Source organism: Bacillus rossius, chromosome 1 (genome assembly GCF_032445375.1).
Source record: "Bacillus rossius redtenbacheri isolate Brsri chromosome 1, Brsri_v3, whole genome shotgun sequence".
Lineage (NCBI taxonomy): Eukaryota > Metazoa > Arthropoda > Insecta > Phasmatodea > Bacillidae > Bacillus > Bacillus rossius.
This window is the reverse complement of record NC_086330.1, coordinates 379,840,546-379,860,819: the sequence shown is the minus strand read 5'-3', so window position 1 is coordinate 379,860,819 and position 20,274 is coordinate 379,840,546. Positions and strand designations below refer to the sequence as shown.

Below are 20,274 nucleotides of genomic sequence, written 5' to 3'. Positions count from 1 at the left end.
ATTTTTATTGAATTATCACTATTTTGTATGGATACAAAGGAGTGAAATGAAATGTGCAATTAAATTAATAAATTTACTTTTATTTGCATTCATTAATTCAAATATATTTATTACTTTTGACATGTTGTGTGCGCCATAATTATTTTTACAAGTACAAAAAAATTTTTCGCAGCTGCCGGGTTTCGAACTGACAACCTTTAGATTAAGAGTTGGTACGCTAACCACACACCCACAAGGCCATACTAAGGTAATTTAGTTTCAAATGTTATATATATATATATATATATATATATATATATATATATATATATATATATATATATATATATATATATTTATAAAAACTTTGTTCACGGTAGGGGAATAATATTAACACGATTTTATAACAAATACGCATTCCAAATACACCAAACTTATTTATAATGTGTTACAATATTTTTTAAAACATTGTGCAAAAGATCCCGTGTGTAATTTCAATTATTATGTGTAACTGTAAAACACCATTGTTGGTTCAAAACGTATTTGAATTTTCAACATTACTTTTAAATAACCATACCGATTGTGCTGAAAATCGGTGAACGATCGTTAAATTACATAATATTAATAATTCAAACGACGAAAATATGATTGAAAAGTCAAATCGATGGTTGTTCCAATTGAGTGGAAGAGGGATGCCACGCATGCGTACAATGAGCAAACAGGACACATCCGTAGTGGGACATCGTAGTGGGACACTTTTTCGTGCGTACAGCCGGCGTTCATCGATTTATTAGACGTTGTCACGTCAAAAAAATAGACTGTAGTTAAGAACAATTTTGTGTGGATGAGATATTTCACGGGTACAACCAGCTTCTACCAGTTTGTAATATCAGTAAAACTTTCCATCTGGAGCTTTCTTTTTATAGCAGTTACCTTCTTATGTTAAAATCTTCAATAGTTCACATAACAAACCATGTAATAAGCTACAATGCCTAACAGTCTATTTTATCAACAACAAACATTAACTGAAGTTGTACAAGGAACACATTTATAAAAAGGAACTTGGAATGCTTGTTAAAAAAAACAAACCCATTTAAGTAAATGTTTTATTTGTAACCAAAACTCTTTAACACAAACAATTTCTCTTAGCCATTGTTCAAGGTATGTTTTGTATTCTGTTGGTATACAAAATAATAAAAAAAATTTAAGTCATTAGTACAACTGATAACAATTTACAGGTCATTTGCTTTCACATAATGTTTACATAACCCTGTGTCATAAAATTTATGTGCCATGACATGTACGTATATAGATGGCAAAAATCCTTAAAAAATTTATTTTGAATTTTTTAAAGAGATTACTGTCTTTGTGCAAAAATTATAACCAAACCCTATAAAAGAAATGTGACTTTGCAGGTGTTGTGCAATTAATGAGAATACAATTTGGGAATTAGTTTTTAAGGATATAGTGTAGTTATAATGTACATAAAACATGTTTTCTTTTATTTGTATGGAAAAAGACACACTGCAGACAAACTTTAAAGCCAATACACAATATTGCCAAAAAAAAAAATCTAAAAAAAAAAAAAAAAACTTTTTTCTTGAATTTGTATGGAAAAAAACACACTGCAGACAAACTTTAATGCCTATGCACAATATTGCCAACAAAAAAATCAAAAAAAAACTTTACAAATAAGTAATAATTTTTGTATACCTCATACATAAATATAATGAATGAAGTGATGGATAGTACAAATTCTTTTGTTGTAATGATGACATTTTTTCTAGAAAGAATAGTAACGAGTGGCAGATTCCAGATCTGCCCCCCCCCCCCCCCCCCCCCCTTACCACAAGCTCCTTTTCTTATAAGCAAGATTAAATCCAGCTTTATGATTTACATTAATCAAAATCCTTCAATGATTACACTTTAAAATCATGGCATTATGAATAATTCAGAAACTGCACAATTGTTTCCTGTAAGTACAGTAATTAATTATGTAACAAATTGAAAGTACATGCATTTTTCTAAATGTCTAAAACTCTTCAAAGTAAAAAAAATAATAATAATTGAGGGCGTGACAATAGAAATCATGCATATTTTGTGCTATAATTGGACACAGGTCTTTCACAAATTTCAGCAAATTTCTAAAACTACCTTAATAGTTAACAAAATAACTTTAGTTCCTTAGGGCAATTCGCAGACAAAATTATTACAAGCACAGAAATTCCTTATTTGCGCAAAACAGATGTGTATACCGGGTCACAGAAATTGAATTTTTTTTTTAACTGTATCTCAATAGCACATAAACTGACATGAATGATTACATTTGGCTTTCAGCTACAACCCTATTTAAAGTATAAAATGTGGAGTGTGGTAGAACCTACGCTAAGTATAAAACCATCGCATCAGCGTTTAAACCATTTGTTGTCTTAACGTAATCAAGAAGCTTCAATCAAGAGCAGTTCATTTAAAATAACTTCTAGAAATCTCACGACCTTTCCTACAATTCGAGATTTTTAAGAGACTCGTGACCCAGCAAAATTTTGCTACCCTTGTATGACCAAAAAAATAACAAGAAAATATCTAGTTCACTTAAGCTACCGGTTTTAAACCAGGGATCAGGCACTAAAAATTTATTTCTGTTATTGCACGTACTGTAAAATAAATGCCAAAAAAAAAATACTTGCCCACATAAACGGACAAGGTGATTGCACAAAGTACGCTAAAATATGAAATTAGGAATTCTATCCCTTTTCACTTGCGGAACATAAGCCACAATGCTACAGCTTGAATCATCATGAAAGTTAACTGAGGGAAATAAATATCCTGAAGTCAGTTCTCAAATGATAGTCAAAAACATTAGCTTTCAATTTTGAATAAGAAATGAGAGTGCATTATAAATATGCCACTAAAAATGTAAGAAAAATTTTAAACTAACTAGAACAAGTGGACAATAAATCAAAACATTCAGTGGAACAAAAGGATTTTAATCAAGGTATTATTTTTGTAGATAATTTAAACTGTAAACTGTAATTGACAGCAGCATGCTAACAATGCACTTGCCTTGAAAACAGAAACGCGTATCCGTGCTTATACCAAGTGCAGAAGTCCTGAATATTTTAAGCTAAGGGGTTCGTCTTTATCTTCACCCTGAACAAAATTTGTCCCTTTTCGAAAGCATTCCCCCCCCCTCCTGCTAGATAAGTGCTGTGCAGCTTGAAGGATCTGAAAGGTTGGAAATGTTTACTTTCTTTAAGGGGTGTACCGATCTGAAGGTGAACTCGTGTGAAATGGCCGATTCTTCTTATCTGTGAGTATACTGTATACTGCCAACATCTAACCGTTACATGAACTACGATTGACATTAAATATCTAAATGTTGGGAACACTAAGCAAAATTAAATACTTTCCCACAATGCTAATAATGTAACTTATCATATCAGTGCTTGCAATCTTAAATTTTCTTAAAAAGAGGATTTATGTGATTTTAAATTCTTGGCAAAACACCACATCAGGTTCAAAATCGTTTCATTTGCTGCATTAAAATCAGTGCCTGCAATCAATAAACGATATCTTGATATCGGTGCACCCCATCTACACAATTACAAACTAGTTAAGCGCCCGGTAATTTAAGACGAGAAATGGACAATATCAGCCTACCAGACAACTTCTGACTCTGAATTAGCGCTTAATAACCGACATGTTCTTTTGTCATCACAACCCAGTGAAAGCTGTATAATTTTTGGCCGTGGGACACACATTTAAAATGGCAAAAAAATAATTAAAAAAAATCTGTGCATAGAAAGAATTTGAACATGTACAAATAAAAGACAGTGAAACAAGACATAACTATCATAATACAACTTGAAAAGAAATTTTTTTTTAATGCTGCCATGTGATACTTAAAATTATTGTACTTCTAGAACATTGAAAAAAAAAGCCTATTAAAAACCAATACATGAACAATACTACAGTACGTAATTCGATTTGTGCAGGAAAAGAAAAAAAAATTCACATTTTGTCATACAAACCATTTTTGCTATGACACAAGTAACAATGTTAATAAACGACGTACCTAATGTGCAGTTTCAATCCTGTGTTTCGTCACTGCCAACTTGATAAGGTTTCAACAAAATCCTTTGAATACAAGTACAATGAACTTATCCCCCCTCGATGCTTTGCTTCACGATCGAGGTCCATGGGAAGAACGTCGCCAGAGTCGGGAGCACTCGACGATACCGACGCACACGGACATCAGCGCAGCACGGCTCGCTTGAACCGCGCGCCAGCGGGGGTTCGTGCGGTAGTTCGACACTGCGTGGTGCTCTGCACGGGGGAACCTCGCGGCGCCGCGCGCACGATCTCTTCAAGTCCACGGCCACAACGAATCATAAGAAGCCCATGTCCAGGGCGTTGTAGAGCGCCGCCATGTCGCTGTGGCTGGAGATGCGCCAGAACGGGAAGCTGAGCTGGAAACACAGGTCAACATTAGCGGCAGGCAAGGCAGCAGCAACACAGGTCGACATTAGCGGCAGGCAAGGCACTAGCAACACAGGACGACATTAGCGGCAGGCAAGGCACTAGCGACACAGGTCGACATTAGCGGCAGGCAAGGCAGCAGCAACACAGGTCGACATTAGCGGAAGGCAAGGCACTAGCAACACAGGTCAACATTAGCGGCAGGCAAGGCAGCAGCAACACAGGTCGACATTAGCGGAAGGCAAGGCACTAGTGACACAGGTCAACATTAGCGGCAGGCAAGGCAGCAGCAACACAGGTCGACATTAGCGGAAGGCAAGGCACTAGCGACACAGGTCGACATTAGCGGCAGGCAAGGCAGCAGCAACACAGGTCGACATTAGCGGCAGGCAAGGCACTAGCAACACAGGTCGACATTAGCGGCAGGCAAGGCAGCAGCAACACAGGTCGACATTAGCGGCAGGCAAGGCACTAGCAACACAGGACGACATTAGCGGCAGGCAAGGCACTAGCGACACAGGTCAACATTAGCGGCAGGCAAGGCACTAGCAACACAGGACGACATTAGCGGCAGGAAAGGCACTAGCTACACAGGTCAACATTAGCGGCAGGCAAGGCACTAGCTACACAGGTCAACATTAGCGGCAGGCAAGGCACTAGCTACACAGGTCAACATTAGCGGCAGGCAAGGCACTAGCAACACAGGTCGACATTAGCGGCAGGCAAGGCACTAGCAACACAGGTCAACATTAGCGGCAGGCAAGGCACTAGCAACAAAGGACGACATTAGCGGCAGGCAAGGCACTAGCAACACAGGTCGACATTAGGGGCAGGCAAGGCACTAGCTACACAGGTCAACATTAGCGGCAGGCAAGGCACTAGCAACACAGGACGACATTAGCGGCAGGCAAGGCACTAGCTACACAGGTCAACATTAGCGGCAGGCAAGGCACTAGCTACACAGGTCAACATTAGCGGCAGGCAAGGCACTAGCTACACAGGTCAACATTAGCGGCAGGCAAGGCAGCAGCAACACAGGTCGACATTAGCGGCAGGCAAGGCAGCAGCAACACAGGTCAACATTAGCGGCAGGCAAGGCAGCAGCAACACAGGTCGACATTAGGGGCAGGCAAGGCACTAGCAACACAGGTCAACATTAGCGGCAGGCAAGGCACTAGCTACACAGGTCAACATTAGCGGCAGGCAAGGCACTAGCTACACAGGTCAACATTAGCGGCAGGCAAGGCACTAGCAACACAGGTCAACATTAGCGGCAGGCAAGGCACTAGCAACACAGGTCAACATTAGCGGCAGGCAAGGCACTAGCGACACAGGTCAACATTAGCGGCAGGCAAGACACTAGCTACACAGGTCAACATTAGCGGCAGGCAAGGCACTAGCAACACAGGTCAACATTAGCGGCAGGCAAGGCACTAGCAACACAGGTCAACATTAGCGGCAGGCAAGGCACTAGCAACACAGGACGACATTAGCGGCAGGCAAGGCACTAGCGACACAGGTCAACATTAGCGGCAGGCAAGGCACTAGCAACACAGGACGACATTAGCGGCAGGCAAGGCACTAGCTACACAGGTCAACATTAGCGGCAGGCAAGGCACTAGCGACACAGGACGACATTAGCGGCAGGCAAGGCACTAGCAACACAGGACGACATTAGCGGCAGGCAAGGCACTAGCGACACAGGTCAACATTAGCGGCAGGCAAGGCACTAGCAACACAGGACGACATTAGCGGCAGGCAAGGCACTAGCAACACAGGACGACATTAGCGGCAGGCAAGGCACTAGCTACACAGGTCAACATTAGCGGCAGGCAAGGCACTAGCGACACAGGTCAAAATTAGCGGCAGGCAAGGCACTAGCAACACAGGACGACATTAGTGGCAGGCAAGGCACTAGCAACACAGGTCAACATTAGCGGCAGGCAAGGCACTAGCAACACAGGACGACATTAGCGGCAGGCAAGGCACTAGCTACACAGGTCAACATTAGCGGCAGGCAAGGCACTAGAAACACAGGTCGACATTAGCGGCAGGCAAGGCGCTAGCGACACAGGTCGACATTAGCGGCAGGCAAGGCAGCAGCAAAAGTGTTTCAGCAAATAATACAAAATGGGTGCTTGCAATTATGTACAATTTGGTGTAATAAAAACATAATTTTAATTTTGCATGCAAATAATTAATAGAAATAAAAGTATAAATGGAATAAAATAAAAACGATTTAAATAAATACTCAGTATTCAATATTAATATAGACAGATGTATAAAATTAATTACTTAATTTCGTAAAATAATTAAGATAAATTTTAATTAATAATGAAAAGCAATAAATTTTCTGAATGTTTATTTAATTTACTAATTATACATACAGGAACATACACTCACTTATATAAATATACTTGAAAATATACTTGAAAAGTTTATAAAAACAATTTCTATCTTTAATATTCACAATAAATAAATGTTTTTTATTATATGGACCAATATCCAAATACAGTCACTAAGGTTTATGATTTAAAAGCACATATATAATTTTTATTTGTATGTGGTTTTTTTTTATCCTGTGAAAATTTTGTTGCATGGTGTGCCCACATCGTAAAATTTCACTCATTTGTTCATGATGCGCCTAAAGTACAACTTCAAAAAAAATTATCAAACAAACATAAAGGAATCAATGTCCATAAATTTTTACCAGATTTGAATTAAGATAAAAAACAACTAAAATAAATTCCTCAATTATTGGAGCAATTAAAACCATTAAATTTACTTGCTTATAGCTAGAGATCGGAAAAAAATCGCGCTTTCGATGACCTCTAGGATAGACTCCACAACCCCGTACTTACTCAGGCAAATACCACCTGCTCATTGGCTATTGATTAGTGTCACCTGTCAACTGAGAAGCTTGCGATTCGATTTGGTTGAAGGTTTTTCATTGGCTCAAAGTCGTTCATATAAACTGGGAGTCAATCACAGAAGCAATATAAAGATACAGTTGTTTGGATTCTAGCATATCCGGAAATGAATACGCGAATTTTTCCGGTCTCTACTTATAGCATATGCTTTTGTACAACTTTAAAATGGAAGTGCATCCAAAACTCATACATAATGAGTGTATTATTATAGTAAACCAAGGACAGGAGGAATGTGTGATAGGATCGATAATGTCTTGAGATTCAAGCGGGCAGTAGATTCCACGCAAGGTTGTCTACAAATACCTGTTGAACCAAATTCGGGACTTTTTAAAAACAAATTATATCATGGGTCATTGTATATAACATGGAAAATTAAAAAAAAAAAAAAAAAACCACAAAATATATTTACTAGTACATATTTGTACGAACGTACCAATTCGAGATAATCTCCACATGATTCAAGTGAAAGAGGAAGGTAGCAAAAGGCTTTTGGTGATTCCAGTTTAGTGAATTCCTGCACTATTGCTACAGTAGAACCCTACTTATGTCACAACATTTTCCCCACAAGGACATTAAATTTATTTCCTGCATATAACATTTCACAAATAGTGCATTTACTGCTTATAATGTTTGCTTTATAAATTTCAATAAATAAATAAAAAAGTTTTATAACATAAAATATTCCAACACCTATCCCATCTGTTAAGTTTAATGGGTAGAGACCGGAAAAATTCGCAAATTCATTTCGCGATAGGCTAAAATACAAATAGTTATACCTCAGTGCTGTCTCTGCTATTGGCTCACAACTCACCTAGAGGACTCTGGGCCAATGAGAAACAAACAACCAAAGCTTTATCGAATCACAGGCTGCTACGTTGGGACGTCTCACAAGACAGCAGCCAATGAGTGGGTGGCATTTGACCGAGTGTATGTAGAACTATGGAGTTCATCCTTCAGGTCATTGAACCCGCAAATTTTTCCGGTCCCTATTAATGGGTTAAAAAGTTTACTTTATACTTAATGTGCACTTTTTTTTACAATCACTGCTATACCATAAATGTAGATTGTTCAAATAGGATTATATGGAAAAACATAATGTAAGTGAACACCAGCGCTATACGTTAGTGCTGGCTAACGCTGTGTATTCAATATATCAGAACTACATAACGTTCGCAGTTACATGTCTGTTGGCACCCTTGTCTTGAAGGAAAAAAAAATTACAAATCCTTCCACTCCTTCCCATGCTAGTGCGTTTTCAGATGTATGTGTGTAGTCCTACAACAATTCCGCAATGACAAGAATAAAAAAACAAAAGTGTTTTCTACTGCTGATAAAGAGTTAAATTTATTTAATTGTATCGTCACGAATCGCTAATTATTTCACAGGAATGTGCCAATTATTCTTTAAAGACAATTAAAATAGAAGCAGGAAGCACGATGAAGTTGGAAAATTGTTGGCTTCGTTAAGCAAATTCAAGCATCAGTGGTTTTAAACTTACATTAATTAGTTTATATATCTTGACGAGTCCATTGGTAAATGTTCTAACACTGACAAGTGCCAAATTGATATTTCCTACTTACAATACTTTCCTGCTTATAATGTTTATTTTTCCCCCCCTTACGTTCCCTTGAAAAATATTACAACTGGGATCTACTGCATTCATCTCGGAACTTTTCGTGCCTTTCGTGACACGTAGACACGGTGCTCTTTTTGCTGGAAGTGTTCAGAGCACTCTGGCACATTTGTGGTCGTCCCACGCACATTCCCTCGATTCCTTGGCAGCAGCCACGCGCAGAAATAACACGACAGTTAGCTCAAGAGACTTCCGCGACCCTCGAAATGGAAGATCCGTCACCGAGACAGCGGCACTACGTCACCGCCACGTCGACACGTACCTGCTTGGCGGCCGCCTCTTCGTCTTGCCCGTCGCCGATGACTACGTACGTGCACTTCCGCCCGAACCGCGACACTATTCGCTCGAAGCAGCTCTCCTTTCCTGCAAAAATAAAATAAAATAAAATAAAATAAAAATACCATGACATGACACTACCTCAATATTACTGAAAAAGTGAGGAACAGCATATTTGTGTAGAATTCTCATTCTAGGACAATTTTTTTTTGACGTGACGTCTAATAAATCAATGAACGCCGGCTGCAAGCACGAAAAAGTGTCCCGTTATGCACATTGTCCCGTTACGGTGTGTCCCATTACGCTCATTGTACGCTTGCATCACATCTATCTCTCTTCCACTCGATTGGAACAACCATCGATTTGAATTTTTCGAGGCACATTAAACTTGAAACACGTTTCAAATTCGTTTACTACTTTTCCTATCATCGTCCTATCCTTAACCGAATAACACAGATTGGAAGAAGTTAAATAGCAAACATGTATAAAAGTTATAGTTAAAATAATCTCTTCATTAAACTATTGAACATATTTGAATTAATGAAAGCAAATAAAAGTAAATTTATCGATTAAATTGTAGATTTCAATTCACTCCTTTGTATCCATACAAAATAGTGATAATTCAATAAAAATGATTCAATTTTATTCATGAAAGTATCCAATCATTTCATCAATGTTTTGTTATGACGTTGTCACGTTAAACAATCGTCCGTAAACCGACTTTACAGACAACCAATTTTTTTTACTATATAAATCCAACATTCTTGTTCTAAGAACATACAACCCTATTTATAAATTATAATTTATGTTCCTGTACGAGGGCTGACAAACATTCTTTGTAATTTGATGTAGGACGAATGTTAATATAATTGTACCCTTTCAGGGAATTATGTCCTACCAAGCTTGGTTTTGAAAATATCAAGCCATGGCTAGCAGTAGCAGTTTCTGTATTGCATTTCATAGCTCCACATGACACAGGCACTTGTTGAAGTCAGTGCTCATGTGTCTGGTTCGATAAATGACAGTTATTTGAGATCATCAGTAATTTTCTCCTGGTGTTCCTGTCAGTGCAACAAGGTTATAGAAGCATGCGACGATAACATGGGTGTCTTGTCACGCAAAAAACATCTATCTCATATCCTCCAGAGGCCGATATAGTTTTCTGGGGTTGGCAATTACTCTTCAGGCCCCATCAACAAATAATTATTGTGATCAATTCATCATAATTTGAACCTCCAGCAGACAAGTTTTGCGAAAGACCATTTTTAGTTCAATTGTTGTTTAACTTGTCTGTTCTCGCAACCAGTCTTGTGATTTTATCCTGTCCTGGCCGGAGCAAAGAGTAAAAAAGATCAAACGACATAACTGCCTGCATTCCTGAGAAACTAAACATGAGGAATTGCAATTTAATGTTTTAACAGTTTGCAGGAAGATAAACATTTAAAAGTTAATAAAAAATAAAACATATTTAGGGATAATTTCCTCTTGCAACTATAAATGAAGTAAGGCATTAAAAAAAATTTACGTTAGCAAACAGCGGCTGGGAATTAAAACAGTGTGACTATGTGACTTCCAGCCCCATTGCTGCTTGTTTAGGTACTTTATGATCTTTCAAGACCAGTCCTCCAGTCTCCTTACTATTTCATGACCTGCGGACAATCTGCACACAGTCAACCAAAACCAACAGTTTTCATGGAAATCATTATTTCACATTTCTCCCACAACTTCCTGAATTATGGTCAGGTATCTTCCTAAAGGAACCCATTCATTAGATATGCACGTAGGAAAATTTTCCGTGGGTAATTTTGTTGTAAAAATATACAAGTACATAATTTTTCAGCAAAAATTCCTTTTTTCCAATACCAGCTTGGTTTTACGTATTTAAAGATAGGTTTATACTAAGATAATTGTACAATCTTCCTTTTCTTTGGTTTAGTATTTAATCTCTATTTTACAAACTTACTATACCATTTGTCAAATTTTACGTTACAGGTAAAAAAAAAACATTGAAATTAGAAAGTAGGTGAACAACTGTGGAATATGCCATTATGCAGAGTATATTTTATCTTTCATCAGCACATATTTGGCTCACTTTTTGGTATGTCAGAACTAATGACTATATTTTAGTGTTTTTGTGAAAGTACAACTCATTAAAAAAAGGGGGTTGTCTGTAAAGTCGGTTTACGGACGATAATTTTACGTGATAACGTCATAAGAAAACATTGATGAAAAAATTGCATACTATTTTTAATTTTCAAATATTATTTACAGTTTTTTGCCAAATTTAATAATAATTTGTTTAAATATATGTAATCACGAACAATTAGTTAAAAAACCCGCCTCAGCCTGTTTGATATTATAGAAGATTTTCTAGCACAGTGGTTGGCCGGTTCTTGCACGCTCGGCTCAGGCGGAACGTGACAATTTTTTCGTGCGTGCAGCCGGCGTTCATCGATTTATAAGACGTTATCACTAGGGACCGGAAAAATTCGCGTGTTCAATGACCTGCAGGATGAACTCCATAGTACTATGTACACTCGGTCAAATGTCACCCACTCATTGGCTGCTGTCTTGTGAGGCGTCCCTACGTAGCAGCCTGTGATTCTTATAAAGCTTTGGTTCGGGTGTTTCTCATTGGCCCTGAGTCATCCAGGTGAGTTGTGAGCCAATAGCAGAGGCAGCACTGAGGTATAACTATTTGTATTTTAGCCTACCGCGAAATGAATTCGCGAATTTTTTCGGTCTCTAGTTATCACGTCAAATTTTTTTTTTACAGTGAATGAGTGTAAAATAGAAGTGACATCTCCTGGAGGGGGAGCGCACTTGCCTATCTTGGTGGCGGAGTAGATGTTCTCGATGGGGAAGATGTTGCCCAGGCCGAACAGCAGCACCTTGGCGAGCGCCGGCACCAGCTGGGTCGTCGTCACCAGCACGTTGACGCAGTTGGCGCGCGAGTTGATGAGCGCCAGGCACTTGATGGCCAGCGTCAGCCAGCTGTCCGTCACCGTCTCAATGTCGTTGCGCACCTGCAGCCACTGGTCGCGCTTGCCCGGCCCCAGCAGACCTGCGCAGCGCGGCCCCCGCACGTCTCGACACGTCCCGGCACGTCTAGGGATGCAAACGATACATCGATGTTTTCAAAACATCGATGTATCGTTCATGAAACATCGATGTTAGCATCGATGTTTGGAAGAGCGATATATCGCCGATGCATCGACGAATAAATCCAAAAACATCGACATCGTTCATCATTAAAGTTACCCTAGTTTTTTAAATAATATTTTGGCTATCATTTCATGAATATTTATTGAATAAAAAAAACATTACGATACGACATTTAATTTTTAAGATACAATTTTTTTAATTGTCTATACGTACTATAAAAACCTACATTTTTAAGTAGGTATCACAAACATGCTGTAAATACTGAACTATTTGGTTGGTTTCAGTATCAATTTTTTTCCAGGACTTTAAGATGTATAAAATCACTTGGAAAAAATAAATACTGTTAAAAAAATTTGTTTACATAAGAATTTTCTTTTAAATTTTGAAAAATATAGGGAAAAAGCAGCGAGACTTTATGGACAATTTCATAGATTGTTGTAAATACAAGCTATTGATTGGTACCGATAGGGTCTCGCTAGCTCTATCGAGAAAATTAATGTTACATTTTAAACCTGCACATACACTTCATGCATTTTCACTATTTTTTTTTTTTTTTCAATTAAAAATAAATTGTGTGAAAAAATAGTTATTTTTTAAATGATTTTAGACTTCCTAAAATACTGGAAAAAAATTATAAGGATACCAACCAAAATGGTTTAGCATTTACAACATTTATTTATACTTAAAAATGTAAGTTTTATAATTATCGAAAATTAAAAAAAAAAGTTAATGAAAACTAAATGTCGTATCGCAATGGTTTTTGGATAAATAGATCTCTCGTGATCTGTACTGTGAATTTTTAAGTTTTTGGTAGCAGACTTTAATGCATGATTTTTCTTATGTTAACAAAAAAATCAGAATCTATAAAACATTTTCTGCTGTGTATGAAAAAAATATTTTAAAAAAATTACATTTATTATTTTATATATTTTATTCACGTTTTGTGGTACCTATGTAGCTCATGAGCTACAAAATGCATTGCCTTAATAATTTTGTTTAATAATATTGTATGTTTAACTATAATTTTATTTATTTATTTATTTATTCAATTTTTGATCTGTACATCCCATATGGAGGTAAGTACTCCGGGATATAGAACAAGTCAATTAATACAAATATATACATATATACAAACAAACTGTACAACCACAAAAACTAAATATTACACAGTACTTTTACATTTCAAAAGTAAGAAAGAGTGATTAAAATTGAAAAAAAAAATACATGGGTACATAAAAAAGAACATGGGTACACAAGAAATTGTATAAACTGAAGTCTAAACCTCAGAGTGAAGAGTTAGTTTACAAAACTCAAAATTTTCTCGTTTTGTGATGTATTTAAATAAAATTTACCAGAGTTTAGTTTTCTTATCTGTTATTAGGTCAAAGAATTCTATCAGAGAGAGTAGGAAGAATGTTCTAACAGAACTTGTTTGATTGTTCTTTTGAATATAGGTAAATCAGTTATATTTGTGACATTTTGTGGCAATAAGTTGTAAATTTTTATGCCTATGTAATTTGTGACCTTTTCATACTGACTGGTATTATGACCTGTTATCCTCAATTTATTGGAGTTTCTTGTGTTGTATAAATGAATATCTAGATTTTTTTGTAAATAGCGTTTCTCCTTATGTATGAATAATAGTATTCTTCTTTAATAGCTTGACAATTTTTATATAAGAAAAAAATTATATACAGATTATGTTGATGTTTTTTCACTAAAATTATTTAATGTTTGTTCTGAATGAGACATGACTGTAAATGGGTTGTGGATATTGTGGGCAGGAACGTGTAGTAGGTATGGTTTTTGGCTGCAAACTATAATTTAAATCATTTTGGCATGTTTTTCCTGATATTTAAAAACATTGGTTAAAACATTGATGTATCGGTTGTCAGAAAGATGTTTTTTGACATTGATGCTTTTTTGTTTGAACATCGATGTTCGTGATATCGATGTTTTTAAGAGCGATGTTGCATCCCTAAGCACGTCCCAGCACGTCTCGACACGTCCCAGCACGTCCCGGCACGTCCCAGCACGTCGCACAGTGCCGCGGCCGGTGGCGGATCCTGAGGTTCACCTCGGAGGGGGGCACTCTAGGATTTCAGAATAGCGGGATAAAAAATGATGTCTTAAAATTACTAAATTTGTATTTAATCTACCCACACTACACATAACATCCAACCACCAGATTTTATGATTCTACAAAAAATTCATTAATTATATTAAAATATTTTATTGGTTTCAGAAACAATCATTTTTGTCGGCAATATTAATGTTGCAGACAACTGGTTTTTCGGGGGGGGGGGGGGGCACTTGCCCATGGTGCCCCCCCTTGGATCCTCCGCCTCTGGCCGCGGCTGTGCTTGCAACAGCTGGGACTGTGCAAAGCTTCAACCGAAGCTCTTTTCAACATTCTGTTTGACTTTGCCGTTCGTTTTAGTTGAAGCTTTGCATATGTTGCAAAGCTTTAAATCATTGATAGCTTATATTTAGAGTTTTTATTTTGTGTTCTATATGTTTTGCTTTAATAATATAGATTACTTAAAAAAAATTCTAAAGAAGGTGCCCTGTTTTCTTTTATAATGTTAGCATTATGCCTGGTTATGTTATAATTAGTTAATCACTTGATCAGTTCCGACATTATGTTTAACATTTTTATTTTTATTTACTTCAATCCTATATTTCGTTTAATAAGTGTAATACAGCTTCGTGGTGGACAACATTCGCAACAATTAACTGAAGGAAAAAAACAGCTTCACACACTTACCATACTATCATGAGGACGTGGCTACCCCTTGTATAACTTTGAAATCCCTTAATTTGAGCCTTAATGAAGGCAAATTTTCATGCTAAACAATAGAAAACAGTGTTATGGTAGGTAACTCCTACCTAACGATTTTGCCTCTAAACGGCAGGACATTTGCGAAACGTTCCAGTCAAGAGGGTTGTATAACACTCAGGTATTGACAACTCCTAAAGCTACAAGAGAATCGCTGGTGGCCATGTGCTTGGTAACAGCTAAGCGAACGGCTATTGGGCGCTGATGCGGTCATCCGCCGAGGTCCGCGATTGGATACGAATGATCGTCATTTTCATTTCCCCGAGTATAAGTCAGGGTCTCCTGACAAGATTCAAGCAGAAAGGTGCCTGGCGGACAACCAGAGGCGAAAGCTTGTACCACCGTTCCGAAGATATCAACACGACGTCACGCTGCCGCCATCCGCTACGTCACACGTCAACACCACGACGCCCGAGGACGAGTCGGGACTTAGAATATTCCAGGACCGCGGCGAAACAAGACCAACTACGAGGGAGAGCCGAGATCCAACAACTCTACACCAGGGACGTCTCGCGGACGTATTCCCGGCTGCTTCAACCACGCCTCCTGAGACTGTTGTGACGCCCCAGGTCAAGGTGGGACCACTGTAAGTCGAACTTCAACGTATTTTTGTGGTTTGGGACTTAGCCGCTGGCGACGGCGAGGAAGAGACGGACTTAGCTTCAGACGCAAAGACGTACAACAGTTCGAACCAACACGATGACTATCAGGTCCTGGTCTTGTCGTCCTTGAAGGTCCGGTCGCCCACTCACCGCCCACGCTGTTCCGGTAGCTGTTGTAGACGTGCTTGATCTTGCGGTAGCGGAAGGCGAGCTTCCTCATCCAGTCCACGCCCCCCCGCACGCCGGAGGCGAGGCACATGGTGCCGTTGGTGGCGGGCACGTGGAACCCGTCGGCGCTGAAGTTGTACGAGCTCAGGTCCTGGCCGTTGTCGTCGGAGGACACGTCATCTATGTGCACTTGGTCGCAGTCCTGCGAGACAACCACGCTTCCGCTGATAACACGCATTCACGTTTCAAACATCAAACATTTATTTATTTATTTATGTTGTAACATGACCACCAACAGCCGAGGGCTTTAGCGGTGGGAACGACACATAAGTACAAGGACAACATACATATAAACAATACAAACAAACAAATAAAGTTTAAAATATAACTATTAAAAATAAACATCAAAATATAAAACACATAAAAAGAAATATACAAAACATAGACATTATAATGAAATTACTAATTGCCGACATTGTAATAAATTTGATAAGAAAATAACACATATCATAAGGCTCATGTAAACAAAAAAAAAAATTACTTTATATAGCTACATTTTTACAGATTAAGATTGTCAATTTTATTGAAATTAGAAATGAGTCGTAAAATGATACCATTCTTTTTATGGTATGTACATAGGGTAGATGTTAAACGGCTGTTAAATTTGGGAATTCTAATGCCAGTATTATCATGAATGAACTTACGATTCAATTTTGAACAGTAACAGTTTTTAATAAATACATAATCCAGATAGATACGGCGTTCAGAAAGAGAATCTATTGAATGCTGTAAGAAGTTTTTAAGTTTAATTATTTTATAAAATTTATTCTGAATGAATTCAATCAAATTTAAACATAATAAAGATCGCTGGCTCTCGCGGCCATTGTCTGCATTTTCTTGGCTTCTGGGTGCAGGCCGTGTCAGGTGATTGTCTTGGGACGTTCCGGCAGTCATTTCAGCTGCCATTATCAGGTAGACTAAGTCTGACTGACTGACTGACTGACTGTCAGACTTAGTCTACCTGATGATGGCAGCTGAAATGCCGAAACATCGCAAGACAATCACCTGACACGGCCTACACCCAGAAGCCAAGAAAATGTAAATTTAAACATAAGTTAAACTTTTTTTTTTACTTAACAGTAATAATAGAATAACTGATGCACAGTGAGAGAAATAAATATCGATAAATTATTTAAGTGGTAAAAATTTTTAAAAATAAATAAATAAATAAAAAATCCGACTATACATTTTTTGTTGATCAGTAAAACTTTAAGTATTAAATTTTTTTTCCGTTGTTCCAACTGATTAAATACACAAAAATAACAGACAGCTGTGACAGCTAATAAATCTTCAACTTCCATAGGTCATTTAAGTATCTATTAGTAACAAAAAATTAATTACTACATTAGAAATGTTTAGTCAAATATCAAATTATTAAGTTCAAATTAAAAGTTTCGAGAAACTCGTAGACCCCTAGAAACAAGGTTACAGAGAAAGTACTCAGGTTAACACGACAGACAAATTTAGGCTTTGGGTGGTTCAGTAAAGTCTGGCTGTAGAACAAATGGAACTCAAGAATTGAAAGTTAACATTTTTATTATGGGGACTGAGTCCCACCACAGCATTTATAGAAGCCATTATTAACACTCATTTCCTTCATTATCTCGAAACTAAAAACGTTTTTCTTATCTACTAGGATTTGAATCTTTGAATCATAGTTAAGATTTAACTTCTTTTACTAACATTCATGTTAAATAATATCCAAAATTGTTAAATAAGTAAAATTATGAAATTACGTTCACCACCAGAGTAAACGTTTGACAATTTTCTTATAAAGTATTCTGATAAAACCTTTGACATAGTAAAAACTTTTGTAATGTTGCTTTTAAATATATTATACACTAGTTTATAAGAAATCAAAAATTTTTTTTTTTTAAGTTTAATGTACTTAACTTAGCATCTTAAAAAATTCACTTGTACATGTGTACATTTAGCACTAACCTCAATTTCATTGAAGAAGAAGTGATTGTCAGCCAGTGTGAAGACCAACTCCTCCATCTTGTAACCCAAGTCCATGACATTACTGTTGTCCTGCGCAGATCGGAAATCAGACGTTGATGATGTTGAACATGGTATACATGAAACATTCTTACTTAATAGGGTCGAAATAAAGATACAGGTGTGGTACATGTCCCCATGGTGCTTTCCAAGATTTGGTATCATGAATTTCCATATCTTTACACTGACGTTGACATCGTCTCGGGCTGCGCCCACAAAGCAAGTAAGATAAAGAGTCGCAACTCAATTTTATAACCTTAAAACGGAAACCATGAGGATTTTGGAAGCAACTTAACAACTTAAAAACAGTACATTATTTACAATTAATCACAGTTTAGATAAAAGTTATAATTATGGAATAATTATAGTAAATCAGTATTTAAATAGTAATAAAATTAAGTTTCACGTAAGATAGAATTATTTTTTCTAATTCATGCTAAGTAATTACAGTAAAGAATTATTTTCCCTATATTGGCCCGATGTAAGCCTCACAATAATTTAGTGACGTGATTCGGCCTATAGACTTGCGTCCCCCGCGTTACGCCCTTCTGAGCCCGATGTGCCACCACTCCCCCCTTACACGCTGCGAGCCCCCTCCTTCCACCACCGCCCTCTGTGTGTGTGCGTGTGTGTGTGTGTCGGCCTGCGCCCGCCAATGTGATGTCAGTGCTCCGCTCCCGAGAGTTGCCGAGCGAGGACGAACGGGAGACCTAAGATGGACATAAAGTTTGGACCCTACCCGAACACGCCCGAATGATTCACCTTCCGCCAACTTCGGGATTTGTTTTATTTTTACGCGGGAAAAATGAATTCGAATATTAAGAGTGGTCGGTTAGGTTAGCTACATTAAAACACTTTAATAAAACACTATGGACGGTTAGTTAGGTTAGTATAGCTACATTAAAATGAAAATAAACCCGAGGTTGGCCGAACGTGAATTGTTCGGGTAAGTTCGGGCAGGGTCCAAACTTTATGTGCATCTTAGGTCTCCCAGGACGAACGGGCAGTGAGTTGCGAGCGCTGCGAGAGGAAGGAGCTCCATGCACCTGTCATCGTTCTCAGAGGTTTTCAGCGCTACAGGAGGAGACGGGCCTCGCCACACACGGGCTACGTCACGGCCCTGAGGACAGAGTAGCCGGGTCCACATGCCCGTTATACATGTGGTGGTGCCCTAAACTTCAACGGACACTTGAACCCTCATTGCGGTAGCAACGTCAACCAGCGTCCATGGCTCTTTCAGGAGTCCGGTGCGACCTGCCAACCACCCTCCCACCCTGCCTGCAGTGTTTGAACCTCCCGCCGACGCGTGTGTGCGCGCACTACGTACTCGTGACACACGCAGCCAGTATCAAGTTCCAGCAACTCTATCATTCAAACATCATCTTAAGATTGGTTAACTTATTTTTTTCCATTCACCACATACCGAGCAGACAAACAACAAGGATGGAACAGTGCCATGCACGTGGTGACTTAACAACGCGCACCCTTCCTGAATAAATCAATACTAATATTATAAATGCGAAAGTAACTCTGTCTGTCCGTCTGTCTGTCTGTCTGTCTGTCTGTCTGTCTGTCTGTATGTCTGTTTGTTTGTAACCTTTTCCCAGCTGAACGGCTGAACGGATCGTAATGAAATTTGGAAAGGAGATAGATTATATCCTGGGGATGGACATAGGCTATCTTTTGTCTAAAAAAAATAAATTTTAAACGGGTTAAAAAAATATATCTTAATTTAATGTAATGTGTGTCATAGATATACAAACTGTTAGTGTCATTCCTCTATGTCTGCCGAGCAATAGCTTTCAAGCCATTATGTTACGTTTTGCTGTTGTAAGGAACTAAGTAGAGCAAAAAATAAATAAAGATCTTGACAGTTTGTAGTGTCGCCATATTTGTTTCAATTTTCAATACCGTTTTTGTATATTACAATTTAAATTGCAGAAAAAAATCATGTTTCATAGAGACATAAATAGTGAGTGTGTGTCATTTCTCTATGTCCACGAGGTCTCACCGCGTCAATTTTCTCCTTGGGGCGAACCCGTCCGCTTAATTAAATAAACAGCTTTTATCGTTGAATGATTTCATGATTTATTTCATGAAAATCTGCTCTCATAAAAAAGTTAATTTTATAGACATTCAATAGGT

At 37.9% G+C, this 20,274-nt stretch overlaps 1 protein-coding gene across 1 annotated transcript in view; it reads right to left on the bottom strand.

Annotated features, from left to right (window-relative positions):
• Positions 1–1,071: 1,071 nt before the first annotated feature.
• LOC134528587 (eyes absent homolog 2) overlaps positions 1,072–20,274 on the bottom strand; it is a 386,579-nt gene continuing 367,376 nt past the window's right edge. The window contains exons 11-15 of the mRNA XM_063362339.1: positions 18,073–18,162; positions 16,054–16,273; positions 12,125–12,361; positions 9,284–9,384; positions 1,072–4,448 (exon numbers count right to left, since the gene is read on the bottom strand). Coding sequence (XP_063218409.1) covers positions 4,368–4,448; positions 9,284–9,384; positions 12,125–12,361; positions 16,054–16,273; positions 18,073–18,162 — 729 coding nt within the window. The 3' untranslated portion in view covers positions 1,072–4,367. The remainder of the gene's footprint in view (positions 4,449–9,283; positions 9,385–12,124; positions 12,362–16,053; positions 16,274–18,072; positions 18,163–20,274) is intronic.